Source organism: Salmo salar, chromosome ssa28 (genome assembly GCF_905237065.1).
Source record: "Salmo salar chromosome ssa28, Ssal_v3.1, whole genome shotgun sequence".
NCBI classification, from domain to species: domain Eukaryota; kingdom Metazoa; phylum Chordata; class Actinopteri; order Salmoniformes; family Salmonidae; genus Salmo; species Salmo salar.
Window position 1 is genome coordinate 38,868,318 of NC_059469.1, and position 18,814 is coordinate 38,887,131.

Consider the following 18,814-nt stretch of genomic DNA (forward strand, 5'->3'; position numbering starts at 1 on the left):
GATAGTGTTGTTAAGAAGGTAGAAACTAGGGCCTGTAGGACCTGCCTTGTTGATAGTGTTGTTAAGAAGGTAGAAACTAGGGCCTGTAGGACCTGCCTTGTTGATAGTGTTGTTAAGAAGGTAGAAACTAGGGCCTGTAGGATCTGCCTTGTTGATAGTGTTGTTAAGAAGACAGAGCAGTGCTTTATTATGGACAGACTTCTCCCCATCTTAGCTACTGTTGTATCAATATGTTTTGACCATGACAGTTTACAATCCAGGGTTACTCCAAGCAGTTTCCACATTATTCATTACAAGATTTGTTGAGGTTTAGGGTTTAGTGAATGATTTGTCCCCAAAACAAAGCTTTTCAAATATTTAGGACTAACTTATTCCTTGCCACTCATTATGAAACTAACTGCAGCTCTTTGTTAAGTGTTGCAGTCATTTCAGTCGCTGTAGTAGCTGATGTGTATAGTGTTGAGTCATCTGCATACTTAGACACACTGGCTTTACTCAGACCCCGACAAATCAGCCGGGCTAGACAATCTGGACCCTCTCTTTTTTAAACCATCCGCCGCAATTGTTGCAACCCCTATTACTAGCCTGTTCAACCTCTCTTTCGTATCGTCTGAGATTCCCAAAGATTGGAAAGCTGCCGCGGTCATCCCCCTTGTTCAAAGGGGGAAACACTCTAGACCCAAACTGCTACAGACCTATATCTATTCTACCTTGCCTTTCTAAGGTCTTTGAAAGCCAAGTCAACAAACAGATTACCGACCATTTCGAATCACACCGTACCTTCTCCGCTATACAATCTGGTTTCAGAGCTGGTCATGGGTGCACCTCAGCCACGCTCAAGGTCCTAAACGATATCATAACCGCCATCGATAAGAGACATTACTGGGCAGCCATATTCATCAACCTGGCGAAGGCTTTCGACTCTGTCAATAACCACATTCTTATTGGCAGACTCAACAGCCTTGGTTTCTCAAATGATTGCCTCGCCTGGTTTACCAACTACTTCTGATAGAGTTCAGTGTGTCAAATCGGAGGGCCTGTTGTCCAGACCTCTGGCAGTCTCTATGGGGGTGCCACAGGGTTCAATTCTTGGGCCAACTCTTTTCTCTGTATACATCAATGGTGTCGCTCTCGCTACTGTTGATTCTCTGATCCACCTCTATGCAGACGACACCATTCTGTATACTTCTGGCCCTTCTTTGAACACTGTGTTAAATAATCTCCAGACGAGCTTGAATGCCATACAACTCTCCTTCCATGGCCTTCAACTGCAAGTAAAACTAAACGCATGCTCTTCAACCGATCACTGCCCGCACCTGCCCGCCCGTCCAGCATCACTACTCTGGACGGTTCTGACTTAGAATATGTGGACAACTACAAATACCTAGGTGTCTGGCTAGACTGTAAACTCTACTTCCAGACTCACATTAAACATCTCCAATCCAAAATTAAATCTCCTTCCTATTTCGCAACAAAGCATCCTTCACTCATGCTGCCAAACATACCCTCGTAAAACGAACCATCCTACCAATCCTCGACTTCGGCGATGTCATCTATAAAATAGCCTCCAACACTCTACTCAACAAACTGGATGCAGTCTATCACAGTGCCATCCGTTTTGTCACCAAAGCCCAATATACTACCCACCACTGCGACCTGTACGCTCTCGTTGGCTGGCCATCGCTTCATACTCGTCGCCAATCCCACTGGATCCAGGTCATCAACAAGTCTCTGCTAGGTAAAGCCCCGCCTTATCTCAGCTCACTGGTCACCATAGCAGCACCCACCCGTAGCACGCGCTCCAGCAGGTATAACTCACTGGTCACCCCCAAAGACAATTCCTCCTTTGGCCGCCTTTCCTTCCAGTTCTCTGCTGCCAATGACTGGAACGAACTGCAAAAATCACTGAAGTTGGAGACCCATATCTCCTTCACTAGCTTTAAGCACCAGCTGTCAGAGCAGCTCACAGATCACTGCACCTGTACATAGCTCATCTGTAAACAGCCCATCCAACTACCTCATCCCCATACTATATTTATTTATATATTTATTTATCTTGCTCCTTTGCACCCCAGTATCTCTACTTGCACATTCATCTTCTGCACATCTACCATTCCAGTGTCTAATTGCCATGGCCTATTTATTGCCTTACCTCCCTTATCTTACCTCATTTGCACTCACTGTATATATATTTTTCTTTTTTCTACTGTATTATTGACTGTATGTTTGTTTTACTCCATGTGTAACTCTGTGTTGTTGTATGTGTCGAACTGCTGTGCTTTATCTTGGCCAGGTCGCAGTTGTAAATGAGGACTTGGTCTCAACTAGCCTACCTGGTTAAATAAAGGTGAAATAAATTTTTCAAAATAAAAAAAACCAATGCCATTAGTAAAGATTGAGAAAAGTAAGGGGCCTAGACAGCTGCCCAGGGGAATTCCTGATTCTGCCTGGATTATGTTGGAGAGGCTTCCATTAAAGAACACCCTCTGTGTTCTGTTAGACAGGTAACTCTTTATCCATAATATAGCAGGGGGTGTAAAGCCATAACACATACGTTTTTTCCAGCAGCAGTCTATAAGCGATAATGTCTAAAGCCACACTGAAGTCTAATAAAGTAGGCGCAAAAATATTTATATAATACATTTCTCTCAGCCAATCATCAGTCATTTGTGTAAGTGCTGTGCTTGTTGAATGTCTTTCCCTATAAGCGTGCTGAAAGTCTGTTGTCAATTTTTTTACTGTAAAATAACCCTATCTGGTCAAACACCATTTTTTTCAATAAGTTTACTAAGGATTGGTAACAGGCTGATTGGTCGGCTATTTGAGCCAGTAAAGGGAGCTTTACTTTTCTTAGGTAGCGGAATGACTTTAGCTTCCCTACAGGCCTGAGGGAACACACCTTCTAGAAGGCTTAAATTGACAATATGGCAAATAGGAGTGGCAAGTGTAGTGTCAGCGTTTGTTGCTATCATGTGATGCCTAACTTTTCTAATCTTGCCAATTAACAAAATTATTTAAGTAGTTTGTAATATCAGTGGGTTTTGTGGTTAATGAGCCATCTGATTCAATGAATGATGGAGCTGAGTTTGCCTTTTTGCCCAAAATGTCATTTAAGTTGCACCAAAATGTTTTTTAAAATTCTATTATCATTTATCTTGGTTTCATAGTTTAGTTTCTCCTTCTATTTATTCAGTTGAGTCACATAATTTCTCAATTTGCAGTACGTTTGCCAATCGGTTGTGCAGCCAGACTTATTATCCATTCCTTTTGCCTCATCCCTCTCAACCATACAATTTTTCAATTCCTCATCAATCCACGGGGATTTAACAGTTTTTACAGTCATTTTCTTAATTGGTTCATGCTTATTAGCCCTGTTTGGCCCTGTCCGGGAGTTTCATCGGATGGGGCCACAGTGTCTCCTGACCCCTCCTGTCTCAGCCTCCAGTATTTATGCTGCAGTAGTTTATGTGTCGGGGGGCTAGGGTCAGTCTGTTACATCTGGAGTATTTCTCTTGTCTTATCCGGTGTCCTGTGTGAATTTAAATATGCTCTCTCTAATTCTCTCTTTCTCTCTTTCTGTCTTTCTCTCGGAGGACCTGAGCCCTAGGACCATGCCTCAGGACTACCTGGCATGATTACTCCTTGCTGTCCCCAGTCCACCTGGCTGTGCTGCTGCTCCAGTTTCAACTGTTCTGCCTGCGGCTATGGAACCCTGACCTGTTCACCGGACGTGCTTGTTGCACCCTCGACAACTACTATGATTATTATTATTTGACCATGCTGGTCATTTATGAACATTTTAACATCTTGACCATGTTCTGTTATAATATCCACCCAGCACAGCCAGAAGAGGACTGGCCACCCCTCATAGCCCGGTTCCTCTCTAGGTTTCTTCCTAGATTTTTGGCCTTCCTAGGGAGTTTTCCTAGCCACCGTGCTTCTTTCACATGCATTGCTTGCTGTTTGTGGTTTTAGGCTGGGTTTCTGTACAGCACTTTGAGATATCAGCTGATGTACGAAGGGCTATACAAATACATTTGATTTGATTTGATTAGTAACTGGAATAAGCAATTTTATAAATGTGTCAAGTGCAGCATCTGGTTGCTCCTCATTACACACCACAGACCACACCCTCTTATACACTATATTAGGCCCAGCCTTTGGAACTTTGGTTTTCCCACATATGGCTTCTATATTGTGATCAATACATTCAATGGATCTGGATACTGCTTAAAAGCACATTTCTGCAGCATTAGTAAAGATGTGATCAATACATGTTGATGATTTAACCTCTATGGGCTAGGTGGTTCGCTAGCGTCCCACCCGTGGTGCACTCCATCAACAGCAGGTGCATTTCAAGAGCGGCAAATTTGAATCCAAATAAATGTCAAAATTCAAATTTTTCAAACATACAACTATTTTACACCCTTTGAAAGATAAACATCTCCTTAATCTAACCACGTTTTACGATTTCAAAAAGGTTTTACGGCGAAAGCATAAATTTAGAGTATGTTAGGACAGTACATTTACAAGAGTTGTGTGTAATGTTTTGTCAAGTCAAAGACAGGGTCACCAAAACCATAAAACCAGCTAAAATGATGCACTAACCTTTTACAATCTCCATCAGATGACACTCCTAGGACATTATGTTAGACAATGCATGCATTTTTAGTTCTATCAAGTTCATATTTATATCCAAAAACAGCGTTTTACTATGGCATTGATGTTGAGGAAATCGTTTCCTCCAATAACCGGCAGTCAAGTCAGCGTCACAAATTAAATAATTAAAATTAGAAAACATTGGTAAAATATTATATTGTCATTTAAAGAATTATAGATTTACATCTCTTGAACGCAATCAACTTGCCAGATTTAAAAATAACCTTACTGGGAAATCACACTTTGCAATAATCTGAGCACTGCGCCCAGAAAAATACGCGTTGCGATACAGACTAGACGTCATGTTGGGGAGATCGAAAATACTATGTAAATAATCCATTACCTTTGATTCTCTTCATCAGATGTCACTTCCAGGTATCACAGGTCCATAACGAATGTAGTTTTGTTCAAAAAAGCTCATCATTTATGTCCAAAAATCTCCGTCTTGTTAGCACATGATCTAAGCCAGCCGGACTTCTCGTCATGAACGAGGGGAAAAATATATTTCCGTTCGTTCAAACATGTCAAACGTTGTATAGCATAAATCATTAGGGCCTTTTTAACCAGAACATGAATAATATTCAAGGTGGACGAATGCATACTCTTTTATAACGTATTGGAACGAGGGTACCCAACATGAACTCGCGCGCCAGGTGTCTAATGGGCCATCATCGTTCCATGGCTCTTGTTCGGTCAGATCTCCCTCCAGAAGACTCAAAACACTTTGTAAAGGCTGGTGACATCTAGTGGAAGCAATAGGAAGTGCCAAAATATTCCTCAGCCCCTGTGTTTTTCAATGGGATAGGTTTAAAGGTAATACAACACATCAGGTATCCACTTCCTGTCAGAAAATGTCTCAGGGTTTTGCCTGCCAAATGAGTTCTGTTATACTCACAGACACCATTCAAACAGTTTTAGAAAATTTTGGGTGTTTTCTATCCATATGTAATAAGTATATGCATATTCTAGTTACTGGGTAGGAGTGGTAACCAGATTAAATCGGGTATGTTTTTTTATCCAGCCGTGTCAATACTGCCCCCTAGCCCTAACAGGTTAATTCCTGTGCTGTTAGTAACTACCTTGGTAGGTTGACTGATAACCTGAACCAGGTTGCAGGCACTGGTTACAGTTTGAAGTGTTTTCCTGAGTGGGCAGCTTGATGAATATTTAAACCACATAGAAAATATACCTCTCTGTTGATATCACATACATTATCAAGCGTTTCACACGTTATCCAGATACTGACTGTTAGTACTTGGTGGTCTATAGCAGCTTCCCACCAGAATGGGCTTTAGGTGAGGCAGATGAACCTGTAGCCATATTACTTCAACAGTATTTCACACGAGATCCTCTCTAAGCTTTACAGGAATATAAATGGCAACACCTCCACCATTGGAATTTCTGTATTTTCTGTAGATGTTATAACCTTGTATTGCTACCATTGTATCAAAGGTATTATCTAAGTGAGTTTCAGAGATAGTCAGAATATAAATGTCCTCTGTTACTAGCAACCACCTCAGTGTTAACAGTGGTCTTCCTACTAGGACACACCACCTCAGTGTTAACAGTGGTCTTCCTACTAGGACACACCACCTCAGTGTTAACAGTGGTCTTCCTACTAGGGCACACCACCTCAGTGTTAACAGTGGTCTTCCTACTAGGACACACCACCTCAGTGTTAACAGTGGTCTTCCTACTAGGGCACACCACCTCAGTGTTAACAGTGGTCTTCCTACTAGGATAACACCACCTCAGTGTTAACAGTGGTCTTCCTACTAGGATAACACCACCTCAGTGTTAACAGTGGTCTTCCTACTAGGGCACACCACCTCAGTGTTAACAGTGTAACTCTGGTTCATAGGCACATGATTGCTGCATACAGTAGCTGTATTCAGGTCCGTTAGAGGGACATAAATTAGGTTGCTTGCATTGTGTCTTCCAGCGCCGCTGGGATAATGTACATTTTGCTGAAGCATTATAATGACTCAGCGTTACAATGGTAGAGATTAACTGGGCTGGGTTTGGGTCATTGATAAGTCATTGTCTCAACTCAGCCTTATAATGCTGTGAAAGGATCCAGAAACCCAAATGATTTGTGAGGATCCCATGCTCTCTCTCTGTGTGTGTGTGTGTGTGTGTGTGTGTGTGTGTGTGTGTGTGTGTGTGTGTGTGTGTGTGTATTCTCACCAGTAGACGTTCTGTGGGTCTGGCGCGTAGCCGACCGTCCAGGAGTATGTGTGAAGGTGCTGGCTGAAGGTAGAAGACCTGGGTTCCCTCCGACAATGGCAGCCCTGACACTTACAGGCATTATAGTCCTTCAGGATACTGAACAGGGAAACATTTACAAAGATAACTTGATTTATGGTTACCAAAACGCACAGAAATAAAATCCTTGATTTCCAGCTTTCTCACATTTATTCTAATATCAGAGTGACGAACGAGACTTGGAAGAACGGGAATTAGAGACTACAAAAACACTACCATTCTCACCAACACTACCAATCCCACCAACACTACCAATCCCACCAACACTACCAATCCCACCAACACTACCAATCCCACTTACACTACCAATCCCACTAACACTACCAATCCCACTACCAATCCCACTAACACTACCAATCCCACTACCATTTCCCACTAACACTACCAATCCCACTAACACTACCAATCCCACTAACACTACCAATCCCACTAACACTACCAATCCCACTAACACTACCAATCCCACTACCAATCCCACTACCAATCCCACTACCAATCCCACTACCAATCCCACTTACACTACCAATCCCACTTACACTACCAATCCCACTTACACTACCAATCCCACTTACACTACCAATCCCACTTACACTACCAATCCCACCAACACTACCAATCCCACCAACACTACCAATCCCACCAACACTACCAATCCCACCAACACTACCAATCCCACCAACACTACCAATCCCACCAACACTACCAATCCCACCAACACTACCAATCCCACCAACACTACCAATCCCACTAACACTACCAATCCCACTACCAATCCCACTAACACTACCAATCCCACTAACACTACCAATCCCACTAACACTACCAATCCCACTAACACTACCAATCCCACTAACACTACCAATCCCACTAACACTACCAATCCCACTAACACTACCAATCCCACTAACACTACCAATCCCACTAACACTACCAATCCCACTACACTCCCCACTAACACTACCAATCCCACTAACACTACCAATCCCACTAACACTACCAATCCCACTAACACTACCAATCCCACTAACACTACCATTTCCCACCAACACTACCATTCCCACTAACACTACCATTCCCACTAACACTACCATTTCCCACTAACACTACCATTTCCCACTAACACTACCAATCCCACTAACAATCCCACTAACACTACCATTTCCCACTTAACACTACCATTTCCCACTAACACTACCATTTCCCACTAACACTACCATTTCCCACTAACACTACCAATCCCACTAACACTACCAATCCCACTAACACTACCAATCCCACTAACACTACCAATCCCACTAACACTACCAATCCCACTAACACTACCAATCCCACTAACACTACCAATCCCACTAACACTACCAATCCCACTAACACTACCATTTCCCACTTAACACTACCATTTCCCACTTAACATCTCATTCCTTTTATTTCCGTCACAAATTCACACATATACTGTCTCACTCTCTCACTGACACAAAACACACTCTGTCTTACATAGCGGTCATGGCTTCGTTCTGGAAGGTAACGAAAGCCATTCCCAGGGGTTTACTGTTGACCTTCTCTTTCTCCTTCCTGTACTCCTCTTTCAGCTTGGACTCCAGCTTGGTGTAGTAACTCACGGCCTCCTCCTGTAGAATAGAGATGGTTAGTTAGGGGGCTTCCAGCTTGGTGTAGTATCTCACGGCCTCCTCCTGTAGAATAGAGATGGTTAGTTAGGGGGCTTCCAGCTTGGTGTAGTAACTCACGGCCTCCTCCTGTAGAATAGAGATGGTTAGTTAGGGGGCTTCCAGCTTGGTGTAGTAACTCACGGCCTCCTCCTGTAGAATAGAGATGGTTAGTTAGGGGGCTTCCAGCTTGGTGTAGTAACTCACGGCCTCCTCCTGTAGAATAGAGATGGTTAGTTAGGGGGCTTCCAGCTTGGTGTAGTAACTCACTGCCTCCTCCTGTAGAATAGAGATGGTTAGTTAGGGGGCTTCCAGCTTGGTGTAGTATCTCACGGCCTCCTCCTGTAGAATAGAGATGGTTAGTTAGGGGCTTCCAGCTTGGTGTGTAACTCACTGCCTCCTCCTGTAGAATAGAGATGGTTAGTTAGGGGCTTCCAGCTTGGTGTAGTATCTCACGGCCTCCTCCTGTAGAATAGAGATGGTTAGTTAGGGGCTTCCAGCTTGGTGTAGTAACTCACGGCCTCCTCCTGTAGAATAGAGATGGTTAGTTAGGGGGCTTCCAGCTTGGTGTAGTATCTCACTGCCTCCTCCTGTAGAATAGAGATGGTTAGTTAGGGGGCTTCCAGCTTGGTGTAGTAACTCACGGCCTCCTCCTGTAGAATAGAGATGGTTAGTTAGGGGGCTTCCAGCTTGGTGTAGTATCTCACTGCCTCCTCCTGTAGAATAGAGATGGTTAGTTAGGGGGCTTCCAGCTTGGTGTAGTAACTCACGGCCTCCTCCTGTAGAATAGAGATGGTTAGTTAGGGGGCTTCTGGGTTAGGGGTTGGACACCTAGCCTAGCCCTCTGGGTTATGGGCTAGGGGTTGGACACCTAGCCTAGCCCTCTGGGTTAGGGGTTGGACACCTAGCCTAGCCCTCTGGGTTATGGGTTGTTGGACACCTAGCCTAGACCTCTGGGTTATGGGTTGGACACCTAGCCTAGACTTCTGGGTTATGGGTTGGACACCTAGCCTAGCCCTCTGGGTTATGGGTTAGGGGTTGGACACTTATCATAGACTCTCAGATCTAGGGGGTATGTCTCTGGTATAATTTGAGATTCAGGGCTCGTCCTACCTGCTCACAGCCCTCAATACAGCAGCACAGGGTTTGTCCTACCTGCTCACAGCCCTCAATACAGCAGCACAGGGTTTGTCCTACCTGCTCACAGCCCTCAATACAGCAGCACAGGGTTTGTCCTACCTGCTCACAGCCCTTGATGATACAGCAGCACAGGGTTTGTCCTACCTGCTCACAGCCCTCAATACAGCAGCACAGGGTTTGTCCTACCTGCTCACAGCCCTCAATACAGCAGCACAGGGTTTGTCCTACCTGCTCACAGCCCTTGATGATACAGCAGCAGAGATGACCACAGGGTTTGTCCTACCTGCTCACAGCCCTTGATGATACAGCAGCAGAGATGACCACAGGGTTTGTCCTACCTGCTCACAGCCCTTGATGATACAGCAGCAGAGATGACCACAGGGTTTGTCCTACCTGCTCACAGCCCTTGATGATACAGCAGCAGAGATGACCACAGGGTTTGGGGTTGATCATAGTGGGGATGTACTCCTTGGACTGCAGGTCTGTAAAGAACTTCTTGCTACGCGCGGTCTTCTTCCTGTTTACAGAACACATGACCATGTCACATGACCTCATACACAGATCATTGGACAAATGAGTGTTGCTCAAAAGAGGTCTCATCTTTGAATCTGTGCCATTATGGAGTCCGTGACAGCACAGGCAGCGCCGTTAAGGCCATCTCCATTTTAAAGTAGTCCTTTTTTTTTTTTTTTCTTCGATTGAAAAAAGTGTAATGCTAATATTGTTGATTTACCGCCACCTGCAGTGTTGGAGCGCTGAACCAAATCTTGTGTCATTTTAAATATTTTGGCCAATAGATGGCAGTGATATAGCTTAAAGCCATTTACAAACCATAGTACCATAAATTCCGGACTATAAGCCGCAACTTTTTTCCCAGGCTTTGAACCTCGCGGCTTAAACAATGACGCGGCTAATATATGGATTTTTCCCGCTTTCAATTTATTTTTCTCCAAAAAAAAACACATTCTGTGACGTGCTCAGTTTTTTGGCGGCATGAAGCTTTCATTAGACCAATGAAATTGCCGAACGGGTTAAGGTCAAACAACTTTTTTGTTTACTGTTTAGATTAAATCGAGCGCTCTCAAACTTCCCATCATTCTGATTACGGTAGTCATTTTGTCACCCTCATCATGGCAAAGACACGGAGAAATGCATATGATGCAGCTTTCAAGTTGAAGGCGATTGATCTGGCTGTTGGAAAAGGAAATAGAGCTGCTGCACGGCAGCTTGGTCTTAATGAGTCGATGATAAGACGTTGGAAACAGCAGCGTGAGGAATTGACTCAGTGCAAAAAGACAACTAAAGCTTACTGCTAATTTTACATTTTTTGTTACAAGCCGTGTTTCGTTAAAGCCTATTTATTTTTGTTACAAGCCGTGTTTCGTTAAAGCCTGTGTAAAGTTCATTTGTTTCAATGTACCGGTAATAATAATATATTTTTTTAATTCAGTGGGTGCGGCTTATATTCAGGTGCGCTTAATAGTCCGGAAATTACGGTACCCAATTTGAAAAACAAAAAGGATATCTGATGATTGGCTGACCGCTACCAAACCATAGGAATTAGAGTTGACTACTTTAAAAATGGTGGAATCCCTCAATGGCAATGTCCATGCAACAAAACAAAAAAACCCCGGGTTATATCCAAGTTGAGTCCTATGGTATTGCTACAGACAGTGACACAGTCAAGCAGAGAAACGACTTACCGTTCTGAGTTCAGGGACATCAGCTTGGCCACATCGTAGCAGATACGAGCCTCTAGAACGCTGCAGTTTTCATAGGCCTGTCTGTACGGAGAGACGGAGAGGACAGACGGAAGAGACACAGAAGAGATGGAAAGATTCAAGTTATGGACACGGAGCAATCTGTATGTAGAAGTCTACACCAGGTCCTTCAAACCCCTCGCTGGCTAAAGTCTCTCTGACGTCTCAGGTACTGTAATATATTGCCATTGAGCAGACGCTTTTATCCAAAGCAACTTAGTCACGCGTGAATAATTATATTATTATTTTTTTTTACCCCCATGTGGGTTGCGCCTGCGGGAATTGAACCCACGACCCTTGACGTTTGCAAGGACCATGCTCTACGCACATAGGTATACACTCAATTCAGACACAGAGCCACCCAGCACAGGAGGTTAAAGGTTAAACTCCACCACTTTACAACCTTCATCATCTCCAACAGTGTCAACAAAAATGTCACATTTCTATGTTTGGTAGATGACGTCGAAAATGACGTCGAAAAGCTCTACCCGATGACATCAGCAAAAAGTTATACACACCGTGAGATTGGCAGTGATGTGGGGAGAGACAGGAAATACCCTCCCTTGGACTAGAAGTTCATTGCTGGTTTTGAAAAATCCGTTTTTTACTTTTAATCCCACCTTGTGATGTCACAGAGAAGCACATTTCTTGGACCTTTCTTCTTCTCTATTTAACCACAGAAACATGCTGTGGTGTGGTGCTGAGATAATGAACAGATAATGCTGTTTTCACATATAGACTCTGGTTTGGTGCTGAGATAATGAACAGATAATGTTTTCACATATAGACTCTGGTTTGGTGCTGAGATAATGAACAGATAATGCTGTTTTCATATATAGACTCTGGTTTGGTGCTGAGATAATGAACAGATAATGTTTTCATATATAGACTCTGGTTTTCTGGTTTGGTGCTGAGATAATGAACAGATAATGCTGTTTTCATATATAGACTCTGGTTTTCTGGTTTGGTGCTGAGATAATGAACAGATAATGTTTTCATATATAGACTCTGGTTTTCTGGTTTGGTGCTGAGATAATGAACAGATAATGCTGTTTTCATATATAGACTCTGGTTTGGTGCTGAGATAATGAACAGATAATGTTTTCATATATAGACTCTGGTTTGGTGCTGAGATAATGAACAGATAATGAACAGGAGGTGGTGGAGTTGCCCTTTAATGTGAATGACAATGTCTGTTCTAGTCATTCTGTTTCTATGGTCACAGTGACCACTGCCACTAACTTATACAGGACGACAACACGATGACAGAGAAGTGGATTAGAATTCACATACAAAGCCTTTCAAATTGAGGACATGATGCAACTTCCTTATTCTAGTGATCTAATGTTATTATCTTCACTATTACAGGACTGTAATCCAATTACATTTTATTACATCAAAACATTCAATAGAATGAATTACATTGGTATCCTGCACTAAGGTGTCACATGTGTGTCTCTGTCTCTCTCTAGGCTACTGGTCAAACCTCACGTGGGTCTCTGTCTCTCTCTCTCGCTAAAGTCTCTCTCTCTCTGGCTAAAGTCTCTCTCTCTCTGGCTAAAGTCTCTCTCTCTCTCTCTCTCTGGCTAAAGTCTCTCTCTCTCTCTCTCTGGCTAAAGTCTCTCTCTCTCTCTCTCTGGCTAAAGTCTCTCTCTCTCTCTCTGGCTAAAGTCTCTCTCTCTCTCTCTCTCTCTGGCTAAAGTCTCTCTCTCTCTCTCTCTGGCTAAAGTCTCTCTCTCTCTCTCTCTGGCTAAAGTCTCTCCTCTCTCTCTCTCTGGCTAAAGTCTCTCTCTCTCTCTCTCTCTCTGGCTAAAGTCTCTCTCTCTCTCTCTGGCTAAAGTCTCTCTCTCTCTCTCTCTGGCTAAAGTCTCTCTCTCTCTCTCTCTGGCTAAAGTCTCCCTCTCTCTCTGGCTAAAGTCTCTGGCTAAAGTCTCTCTCTCTGGCTAAAGTCTCTCTCTCTCTCTCTCTCTCTCTCGGCTAAAGTCTCTCCCTCTCTCTCTCTCTGGCTAAAATCTCTCTCTCTCCCTCTCTCTCTGGCTAAAGTCTCTCTCTCTGGCTAAAGTCTCTCTCTCTCTCTCACTGGCTGAAGTCTCTCGCTCTCTCTCACTGGCTGAAGTCTCTCGCTCTCTCTCACTGGCTGAAGTCTCTCGCTCTCTCACTGGCTGAAGTCTCTCGCTCTCTCTCACTGGCTAAAGTCTCTCGCTCTCTCTCACTGGCTAAAGTCTCTCGCTCTCTCTCTCTGGCTAAAGTCTCTCTCTCTCTCTCACTGGCTGAAGTCTCTCTCTCTCTCTCACTGGCTGAAGTCTCTCTCTCTCTCACTGGCTGAAGTCTCTCTCTCTCTCTCACTGGCTGAAGTCTCTCTCTCTCTCACTGGCTGAAGTCTCTCTCTCTCTCACTGGCTGAAGTCTCTCTCTCTCTCACTGGCTGAAGTCTCTCTCTCTCTCACTGGCTGAAGTCTCTCTCTCTCTCACTGGCTGAAGTCTCTCTCTCTCTCACTGGCTGAAGTCTCTCTCTCTCACTGGCTGAAGTCTCTCTCTCTCACTGGCTGAAGTCTCTCGCTCTCTCACTGGCTGAAGTCTCTCTCACTGGCTGAAGTCTCTCTCACTGGCTGAAGTCTCTCTCACTGGCTGAAGTCTCTCTCACTGGCTGAAGTCTCTCTCTCTCTCACTGGCTGAAGTCTCTCTCTCTCTCACTGGCTGAAGTCTCTCTCTCTCTCACTGGCTGAAGTCTCTCTCTCGCTCTCACTGGCTGAAGTCTCTCTCTCTCGCTCTCACTGGCTGAAGTCTCTCTCTCTCTCACCTGGCTGCAAGTCTCTCTCTCTCGCTCTCACTGGCTGAAGTCTCTCTCTCTCGCTCTCACTGGCTGAAGTCTCTCTCTCTCGCTCTCACTGGCTGAAGTCTCTCTCTCGCTCTCACTGGCTGAAGTCTCTCTCTCTCGCTCTCACTGGCTGAAGTCTCTCTCTCTCGCTCTCACTGGCTGAAGTCTCTCTCTCTCGCTCTCACTGGCTGAAGTCTCTCTCTCTCGCTCTCACTGGCTGAAGTCTCTCTCTCTCGCTCTCACTGGCTGAAGTCTCTCTCTCTCGCTCTCACTGGCTGAAGTCTCTCTCTCTCGCTCTCACTGGCTGAAGTCTCTCTCTCTCGCTCTCACTGGCTGAAGTCTCTCTCTCTCTCTCACTGGCTGAAGTCTCTCTCTCTCTCACTGGCTGAAGTCTCTCTCTCTCTCACTGGCTGAAGTCTCTCTCTCTCTCACTGGCTGAAGTCTCTCTCTCTCTCACTGGCTGAAGTCTCTCTCTCTCTCACTGGCTGAAGTCTCTCTCTCTCTCACTGGCTGAAGTCTCTCTCTCTCTCACTGGCTGAAGTCTCTCTCTCTCTCTCACACTGGCTGAAGTCTCTCTCTCTCTCTCACTGGCTGAAGTCTCTCTCTCTCTCTCACACTGGCTGAAGTCTCTCTCTCTCTCTCACTGGCTGAAGTCTCTCTCTCTCTCCACACTGGCTGAAGTCTCTCTCTCTCTCTCACTGGCTGAAGTCTCTCTCTCTCTCACACTGGCTGAAGTCTCTCTCTCTCTCTCTCACTGGCTGAAGTCTCTCTCTCTCTCTCACTGGCTGAAGTCTCTCTCTCTCTCACTGGCTGAAGTCTCTCGCTCTCTCACTGGCTGAAGTCTCTCGCTCTCACTGGCTGAAGTCTCTCTCTCACTGGCTGAAGTCTCTCTCTCACTGGCTGAAGTCTCTCTCTCACTGGCTGAAGTCTCTCTCTCACTGGCTGAAGTCTCTCTCTCACTGGCTGAAGTCTCTCTCTCACTGGCTGAAGTCTCTTTCTGACATTTCTCTGTCTCACAAGTGTGGGTCTTCACTCCTTTCCATCTGAAGAGACAGACGAGGCTACAGGAGAGAGAGGTATTTCTGGAACACAGGAAGAGCCGGTCGTCTGCCTGTGGTGAACAACATTTAGATTTAGTGTAATACTAGTTGGCCTGGCTAGCAGGAAGTGATCTAGCCATGACCCGGTTCCTCCCAGTGTGTGTGTGTGTGTGTGTGTGTCTCAGCCACTCCTACAGCCTAACACACGACTCACATGATTCTTGTTAGGAGCAAAATCACACAGATAGGCCTGCTATTGTCTGTATAGGGCCGGGACTTATGGACCCACACACACACACACACACACACACACACACACCCAGGGGTAGGGTCAGGACAAGTAAAGCCTTACCCAACTGACTAGGGAATCGGTTTCAATATCATGTAACCCTGTTGAGACAGACTACTTCCAGAGAGACTACATTAATGTTGAGACAGGCTACTTCCAGAGAGACTACATTAATGTTGAGACAGGCTACTTCCAGAGAGACTACATTAATGTTGAGACAGACTACTTCCAGAGAGACAACATTAATGTTGAGACAGGCTACTTCCAGAGAGACTACATTAATGTTGAGACAGGCTACTTCCAGAGAGACTACATTAATGTTGAGACAGACTACTTCCAGAGAGACTACATTAATGTTGAGACAGACTACTTCCAGAGAGACTACATTAATGTTGAGACAGGCTACTTCCAGAGAGACTACATTAATGTTGAGACAGGCTACTTCCAGAGAGACTACATTAATGTCTCTTGCCAGATACAAGGAAACAGACAGCACTCACTCAGTGTTGCCAGATGACAGGAAACAGACAGCACTCACTCAGTGTTGCCAGATACAGGAAACAGACAACACTCACTCAGTGTTGCCAGATGACAGGAAACAGACAGCACTTACTCAGTGTTGCCAGATGACAGGAAAAAGACAGCACTCACTCAGTGTTGCCAGATACAGGAAACAGACAGCACTCACTCAGTGTTGCCAGATGCAGGAAACAGACAGCACTCACTCAGTGTTGCCAGATGACAGGAAACAGACAGCACTCACTCAGTGTTGCCAGATGACAGGAAACAGACAGCACTCACTCAGTGTTGCCAGATGACAGGAAACAGACAGCACTCACTCAGTGTTGCCAGATGACAGGAAACAGACAGCACTCACTCAGTGTTGCCAGATGACAGGAAACAGACAGCACTCACTCAGTGTTGCCAGATGACAGGAAACAGACAGCACTCACTCAGTGTTGCCAGATGACAGGAAACAGACAGCACTCACTCAGTGTTGCCAGATGACAGGAAACAGACAGCACTCACTCAGTGTTGCCAGATGACAGGAAACAGACAGCACTCACTCAGTGTTGCCAGATGACAGGAAACAGACAGCACTCACTCAGTGTTGCCAGATGACAGGAAACAGACAGCACTCACTCAGTGTTGCCAGATGACAGGAAACAGACAGCACTCACTCAGTGTTGCCAGATGACAGGAAACAGACAGCACTCACTCAGTGTTGCCAGATGACAGGAAACAGACAGCACTCACTCAGTGTTGCCAGATGACAGGAAAACAGCACTCACTCAGTGTTGCCAGATGACAGGAAACAGACAGCACTCACTCAGTGTTGCCAGATGACAGGAAACAGACAGCACTCACTCAGTGTTGCCAGATGACAGAAACAGACAGCACTCACTCAGTGTTGCCAGATGACAGGAAACAGACAGCACTCACTCAGTGTTGCCAGATGACAGGAAACAGACAGCACTCACTCAGTGTTGCCAGATGACAGGAAACAGACAGCACTCACTCAGTGTTGCCAGATGACAGGAAACAGACAGCACTCACTCAGTGTTGCCAGATGACAGGAAACAGACAGCACTCACTCAGTGTTGCCAGATGACAGGAAACAGACAGCACTCACTCAGTGTTGCCAGATGACAGGAAACAGACAGCACTCACTCAGTGTTGCCAGATGACAGGAAACAGACAGCACTCACTCAGTGTTGCCAGATGACAGGAAACAGACAGCACTCACTCAGTGTTGCCAGATGACAGGAAACAGACAGCACTCACTCAGTGTTGCCAGATGACAGGAAACAGACAGCACTCACTCAGTGTTGCCAGATGACAGGAAACAGACAGCACTCACTCAGTGTTGCCAGATGACAGGAAACAGACAGCACTCACTCAGTGTTGCCAGATGACAGGAAACAGACAGCACTCACTCAGTGTTGCCAGATGACAGGAAACAGACAGCACTCACTCAGTGTTGCCAGATGACAGGAAACAGACAGCACTCACTCAGTGTTGCCAGATGACAGGAAACAGACAGCACTCACTCAGTGTTGCCAGATGACAGGAAACAGACAGCACTCACTCAGTGTTGCCAGATGACAGGAAACAGACAGCACTCACTCAGTGTTGCCAGATGACAGGAAACAGACAGCACTCACTCAGTGTTGCCAGATGACAGGAAACAGACAGCACTCACTCAGTGTTGCCAGATGACAGGAAACAGACAGCACTCACTCAGTGTTGCCAGATGACAGGAAACAGACAGCACTCACTCAGTGTTGCCAGATGACAGGAAACAGACAGCACTCACTCAGTGTTGCCAGATGACAGGAAACAGACAGCACTCACTCAGTGTTGCCAGATGACAGGAAACAGACAGCACTCACTCAGTGTTGCCAGATGACAGGAAACAGACAGCACTCACTCAGTGTTGCCAGATGACAGGAAACAGACAGCACTCACTCAGTGTTGCCAGATGACAGGAAACAGACAGCACTCACTCAGTGTTGCCAGATGACAGGAAACAGACAGCACTCACTCAGTGTTGCCAGATGACAGGAAACAGACAGCACTCACTCAGTGTTGCCAGATGACAGGAAACAGACAGCACTCACTCAGTGTTGCCAGATGACAGAGACAGCACTCACTCAGTGTTGCCAGATGACAGACAGCACTCACTCAGTGTTGCCAGATACAGGAAACAGACAGCACTCACTCAGTGTTGCCAGATGACAGGAAACAGACAGCACTCACTCAGTGTTGCCAGATGACAGGAAACAGACAGCACTTACTCAGTGTTGCTTGATACAGGAAACAGACAGCACTCACTCAGTGTTGCCAGATGACAGGAAACAGACAGCACTCACTCAGTGTTGCCAGATGACAGGAAACAGACAGCACTCACTCAGTGTTGCCAGATGACAGGAAACAGACAGCACTCACTCAGTGTTGCCAGATGACAGGAAACAGACAGCACTCAATCAGTGTTGCCAGATGACAGGAAACAGACAGCACTCACTCAGTGTTGCCAGATGACAGGAAACAGACAGCACTCACTCAGTGTTGCCAGATGACAGGAAACAGACAGCACTCACTCAGTGTTGCCAGATGACAGGAAACAGACAGCACTCACTCAGTGTTGCCAGATGACAGGAAACAGACAGCACTCACTCA

The 18,814-nt window shown here is 45.4% G+C and overlaps 1 protein-coding gene across 4 annotated transcripts in view; it reads right to left on the reverse strand.

Annotated features, from left to right (window-relative positions):
• Window positions 1–18,814, reverse strand: part of LOC106589956 (CSC1-like protein 2) — a 123,961-nt gene that overhangs the window by 38,002 nt on the left and 67,145 nt on the right. For 3 of the 4 annotated variants that reach the window (XM_045710179.1, XM_045710178.1, XM_045710180.1), the window contains 4 exons: window positions 11,432–11,512; window positions 10,122–10,245; window positions 8,419–8,552; window positions 6,847–6,984 (listed from right to left, as the gene is read on the reverse strand). In XM_045710179.1, the coding sequence (XP_045566135.1) occupies window positions 6,847–6,984; window positions 8,419–8,552; window positions 10,122–10,245; window positions 11,432–11,512 (477 nt within the window). Of the gene's footprint in view, window positions 1–6,846; window positions 6,985–8,418; window positions 8,553–9,956; window positions 10,042–10,121; window positions 10,246–11,431; window positions 11,513–18,814 lie in introns of those variants that run through there. The other variant, XM_045710182.1, reaches the window with a different exon arrangement.